This window comes from Rhinatrema bivittatum, chromosome 3 (assembly GCF_901001135.1).
Source record: "Rhinatrema bivittatum chromosome 3, aRhiBiv1.1, whole genome shotgun sequence".
Taxonomy (NCBI): domain Eukaryota; kingdom Metazoa; phylum Chordata; class Amphibia; order Gymnophiona; family Rhinatrematidae; genus Rhinatrema; species Rhinatrema bivittatum.
Window position 1 is genome coordinate 538,392,045 of NC_042617.1, and position 6,000 is coordinate 538,398,044.

The 6,000-nt window shown below is 43.4% G+C and overlaps 1 protein-coding gene across 8 annotated transcripts in view; it reads right to left on the minus strand.

Annotated features, from left to right (window-relative positions):
• Positions 1-6,000, minus strand: part of ZNF512 (zinc finger protein 512) — a 149,523-nt gene extending 143,523 nt beyond the window's left edge. For 2 of the 8 annotated variants that reach the window (XM_029596371.1, XM_029596370.1), the window contains exons 1-2: positions 5,696-5,789; positions 1,892-2,040 (exon numbers count right to left, since the gene is read on the minus strand). In XM_029596371.1, the coding sequence (XP_029452231.1) occupies positions 1,892-2,040; positions 5,696-5,766 (220 nt within the window). In that variant the 5' untranslated portion in view covers positions 5,767-5,789. The other 6 variants (XM_029596376.1, XM_029596374.1, XM_029596372.1 and 3 more) reach the window with 5 other exon arrangements.

Genomic DNA, 6,000 nt, shown 5'->3' on the forward strand with positions numbered 1-6,000 from the left:
ATTAATTTAATTTCTTCTTTCAGCGACCCCATATCTGCTTTAAGGTCTCCAAACCAAGCTTGGAAATCACATCACGAGAGGGTTAGCTCGGTAACTGCCAGTATCGGCGTCTGGAATCCCCTCTCTCCTGCGTTGATGCCCCCCTAGCGCCATCTTCATTTTTCTCTCCCTCTGCCAGCGAAGCCTCAGTAGGCCGCGGAGTGACGTTCTCATAAGAGAAATGTTTTAAATCAACCATTTTTTTCTCACCGACATCCTGAAGATTACTTTAGGAAGATCTGCTGTTTTATCTCTCGTCTGGTGGTTTGATGTTAGTGCTAAACAGTGGATGTTAAAATCAGGCTCGGGAGTAAGTACCCTAGGCAGCCATTCGGTGAGGTGACATCACTGCCTCTGTTTTATTTTATTTTTTTAACTCTCTGAGAACAAATAAAGATAAATAGAAACCAATACTTTCCTTTTGTGCAGAGGTTCTAGTTCTAGGCGCACAGGCCACATGGCAGATCAGAAAAGAGCCAGACTACTGGCTACATCCGTTCACAAGCAACCCAGCCCAGGACAAACCATATAAAAGGGATACTTCCCTGCTCCATTGGGCTTGCAGTTCCACCGCTGTCTCGTAGGGGATGAGGGAACTGGACCACCAGATATCCACCCCATGGACCTCTGACCAAGCTATAAGAAGGGTCACCAACCCCCTGCTTGTCCTCCTCAACCCAGGGGGAGTGGTCCCACCAAGACCTCACAACCCCCTGGGAGGATCCAGGAAATGTTGTCTTTTGATCTTTTTTTTCTCTCTCTCTCCAAACAGCAGGATTTATACCATCTACAATCTGCTGGAGACAGAGAAATACTGAGGGACTGCAGGTGGCACACTGGGTTATGTACAATGTCAGTGAAATTTTCTCTGTCTCCATCTGCTGGCAGGGCAGCAAACCCCAGGAGTCTAGACTGATTTGGCTATGTACAGGGAAATGACAAATAAAAACTGGCATTCAATCTTACATAATAAAATAAATTTGCCTGGATAAATTTGGATATACCAGCTAAGAATTATTTAAATTTATTACTATCTTTCAAAATATTTTTGTGGTCCAATGCATTTTAATCCTTAAGGCAAAGAGTGAGATGGGGCACAAAACAGGAGCATGACAAGACGTGCAAGAGAAATGGCACAAGAACACACATTCAAAGAAGACAAGAAATAACATACAGGGCAAAGAAAGATGGCAAAATATGGCATGAGAGATGCAACAAACAGAGAAACACTCCAGTAGCATCAGTAGAGAAAGGACAGAATTAAAGATAAGATGGGAGAAAGACATACAGAAACAGTGAAAACAGTTGTAAAATTGCAGAAAACAGGAAAAATCAAAACAGGATGAAGAAATGCATACTTAAGGTAGATATGTCTCTCAGGTTCACCTTGGCTTGCAGGATGCAGACTTTTTCAGAACACCTTCTAATTGCTGGACTTTTCAGAGTTCTCTGAAATGTTCCTCAGTGTCCAGGTTTTGCTGGGTTCTGTAGAGTCGTGGTTCTGCCTAAAAGGCCCCTTGTGCACAGTCCAGAGGACGAGCTCTAGTACAGACTATTGTACATGGAACGGAGACCCTTGACTGAAGAGATGACGCGAACGCGTTCTTACATCTCTGTTAGCAAGTCGAAACAGGTAAAGATGAGCCTATATGCCAAAAAGGAAGCAGCCCAGAGCCTCCAAATAAAACAAGCAAAGAACATATATAAAAAAAAACCAACAGCCCTTTGTTGTTGTTTAAAATAAGGCCAATTCTGCTTCTAATAAGAAAACTTGCAACTCTGTCCATGGGCAGGTATCCTGTATAACGCCAGAGAAACTAATGCAACAAACCAGAGGACAGACAGCTCTCACCTGTTTTGATTCCTCTCATTTCCAACCAGTACGTGGGTCTCCGGATAGCCAACACCCCACTGCTGTCTGAGCTCCTATTCATGTGGTCTCTGGGAGAGCTGGAAAAATTACTGAAGGACTCACTGCTATTCGTATCCAAATGATGCATCCTGAAAAAATAAAGAGTAAGGGCCACGGTGAACCAAAGAGCATAAAATTGCTGGACATGTCAGATAACACACAAAAGGCCGATGAATTATCATGTGTGTAAAAAAACGTGTGTCCAAAGTGGACACGCTTTTTTGAACATGCGCACATACACCTCTTCTGGGCACTCGATTCAATACTCAAACGAGCTGCTGCTCTGAAAGGGACGCACAATGGATAAGAACATGCCATACTAGGTCAGACCAAGGGTCCATCAAGCCCAGCATCCTGTTTCCAACAGTGGCCAATCCAGGCCATAAGAACCTGGCACGTACCCAAAAACTAAGTCTATTTCATGTTACCGTTGCTAGTAATAGCAGTGGCTATTTTATAAGTCAACTTAATTAATAGCAGGTAATGGACTTCTCCTCCAAGAACTTATCCAATCCTTTTTTAAACACAGCTATACTAACTGCACTAACCACATCCTCTGGCAACAAATTCCAGAGTTTAATTGTGCGTTGATGAAGAACTTTCTCCAATTAGTTTTAAATGTGCCATATGCTAACTTCAAGGAGTGCCCCCTAGTCTTTCTATTATCTGAAAGACTAAATAACCGATTCACATCTATCCGTTCTAGACCTCTCATGATTTTAAACACCTCTATCATATCCCTCAGCTATCTCTTCGCCAAGCTGAAAAGTCCTAACCTCTTTAGTCTTTTCTCATAGGGGAGCTGTTCCATTCCCCTTATCATTTTGGTAGCCCTTCTCTGTACCTTCTCCATCGCAATTATATCTTTTTTGAGATGCGGCGACCAGAATTGTGCACAGTATTCAAGGTGGGGTCTCACCATGGAGCGATACAGAGGATAATTTGTGTGTCCCTAGTGCTCTGCTTCGGGCACCCAGGAGAAGTGGATGTGCGTCCACAACAGCCAGGCCAGAGCTCCCTCCCCACCCCCTGGCAGGCCTGTTCCTGATTGGTCCTTTTCAGTGACAAGTGTCAGTGAAAGGACCAATCCCCTTTCAGGACAGCCTTCTCAATTTATGGGCTTCCATTTTATCCCACAGCAGCTAATTTACTGGCACAATATACACAATGATACAAAGTAGGAGGAACCAGAGAAAAGAAGTTTTCGTTTTTAAGTGGCCCTTAATGTGCGGGAAGACTTTACGCCTGCTCTGAGCAGGTGTAAAATTTGATGGGTTCAAAAGTGTGCCGCGGGCACACAGGGATTTTTTGCATCGTGGAGTAATAGTTAATAACCTCATCTACCCGGAATTTACACGTGATGAGCTCTATTAGCTACGTGCGTTTTGGAAGCGCTGACCCCCTTATTGCATCAAGGGTTATGGACGCATGTCCAAAACATGCTTCCAAGCGTTCATTAACCTGTGTGCTAGGCTCAGCACACAATATTGCATTAGCTTATTAGTATGCAAATATTTTGCATTATAAAAGTTAAAAACAGACACCAGGAACACAGCAGTAAAACAAATGATTCCAAACTACCTCACACCCAACATCTCAAAGAACAGTTTCCTCAGAGTATGCTTAAATATTGTGCACGTTATACCATCTCTCAGATAAAGCAATACCTATGGTTTGCAATACAGACATGCTCCGAATGAAATACAGTGTTCCAAAAATCCACACATCAGCTTGTCACCGATGAGCAAAGTTTGAGACCTGACAAATGAAGGAAGAGGGGCTAGGGCCATGCTCTTCATGTCCTCCCTTCTCATCCATGCAGTGGCAACACCAAGAGAAACAGCCAAGGATATGGATGGCATGTGCTCCCAGCCCCATGAATGCTCCTCCCTTAAGCGATTCCTGTTTAGCCAGGAAGCAAGTGAAGGAAGAAGGGCCACTGCCACCAAGCCTGAGAGCATGCACTGTGTCCCTACATGGCTGGCCTTCTGACAAAAGCGGCTGTGTTGAAGGAATGAGAATGCTGTAGGGGTGAATGAAAAGACAGGAAAAATTTGCTTGGAGAGGGTGAGAAAAGAGACAATAATGAAGATTCCTCCTTTTTTACAATTTCCTGCCATTATCAAAAGAGAAAAATAAAAAATATATACTGAACATATATGAAAAAGAATTACACCTGATACAAAGTTCAGAAAACAAACTGATCATTCGTTATTTAACTTACTGCTACATTAAATTCTTGTTGTGTAGCAGAAATTGCTTTGCAGAAGTTTTGCTGTAAAATACTCCTGCTGACAAGAGCAGAAAAAGCATTTGCAACCTGGTAGTTACACACAGCCAGAAGAAAACTATCCCATCCCCATCCCTAGTACAGTGCACACATGGGGCTGCTTACCCCCCTGCTCCCAAAATTCTTCCTGAAGGAAGGGAGGAAAAATCTGAGAATTTTTTTCTGGACAGATAATTCAACACAATATTTTTCAACCCCTGGAAATATATAAATGTTAAATTGATTAAAGCTAAGGTGACACCAATAGCCAAAATAGTAATGATGGCACAAAATATGTAGTTGCCAGTTCTTTAATAACAAATTTCACAAGTGACTTGCTGAAGCCCCAGGAGACAAGAAGCACTTCTTTAATTCTACTGCTCCTGCCTCCAACTCCAGAGTGTAAGAAGCACTTTCTGTGGTCCACTCATGTTGTAATGCTGCTTGGTACTCTGCACATTTTTTTTTTTTACATTATTACCTTATCACCACTGTAAACAGCACAGCAAACACCTAAAAATACTTTAAAAATACTAAATACTATTAAAATAATATTTTCTGGTCAAGAAGGAAAGAGAATGAACCAAAGAACTTAAGATTTCTGCCTTCTGCCATTTTTCTTTGCAATACTACTTTCTGCTTTTAACCTTACCTATTCCTCCTTTGGTTTTTTGCCCCCCCCCCCCTCCCCTCCCCCCTTTCATATAGCCAACAAAGCTTTTATCTCCCTTTGCTCATCTAACTGGTATATGTTTATTTCTGAATATTCATCTCTTTTTACCATGTCTGCTCCTGAGAAAACCATATCGGTTTCTTTTTCTCCTTTCTCTGTCTACTACCCTTGTACACTGACTAATTGCTTTCTCAATGCTCCCCCCCCCCCCCTTTATTGCTAACCAAATTGCTTCTATAGCCTTCAACCCTCCAGAATCCCAGTGCAGCCACCTCAACGTGATCCCTCAAGATTTTGAAATCAGTTCCCCTGATCTACAGGACCCTAGGTCTAAGTATAGAATACATTAGGTCTGGTCTGGTCAGATCAGGGTTTAATATGCCACACAGAACCAGGCTACCCTGTCTGTCCAGAGGATGCTTGGAGTTCAAATCTGTGGTACAGCTGATTCTTCTTCCCTCACTTACTTTTTAGTTACTGGCATTCTCTTTCACTTCGATGTTCAGCTGCACATTCCTGTCAAAGGAAAGTGAGAGCGAGAGCTCAGATCAGAAAAGAGCTCAACTCCCCGAGTCTTCCAGCGCAGGCTTTTCCTCTGCTCCAACCACACCACACCATCCCCCCTCCTCTCCCCCAACCAGCCAAACAACAAAGGAGTAGCACAAGAAACACAGAGAAACCGAGGGCAAAGAAAGATCGCGTTAGGTCTCTTTCTTCATCCTCCTATGGATATCAAACAGTTATCACCGTTCTCTTTAACAGCCATGCACCCCCAAGAACAACCACTACAAGGACGACGCACCAGCCAGTAAGAAATACTGGAGTGTCCAACGCGCCTAGAGGCCGGGTCCCCAGAGCGAGGCTGGTAACCATGGAGAATGGCGGAACTAGGACGCCCAGCGGGAAGTGACGTAAGAGCGTGGGTGAGAAAAGAAGCTGTTCACGCGGGAATGGGAGGAAAAGATTGTTGTGTGCTGTCTTCTGAGTGCCACAGGCAATATCCTGGCGTTTCTAGTATGTTACTTCAGGATCCTGCACGAATAAAGAGAAGGAGGAGTAGGAGTTGGGTAGAGGGTAGAACAGTAGGTTATAAACAGGGAAACTAGA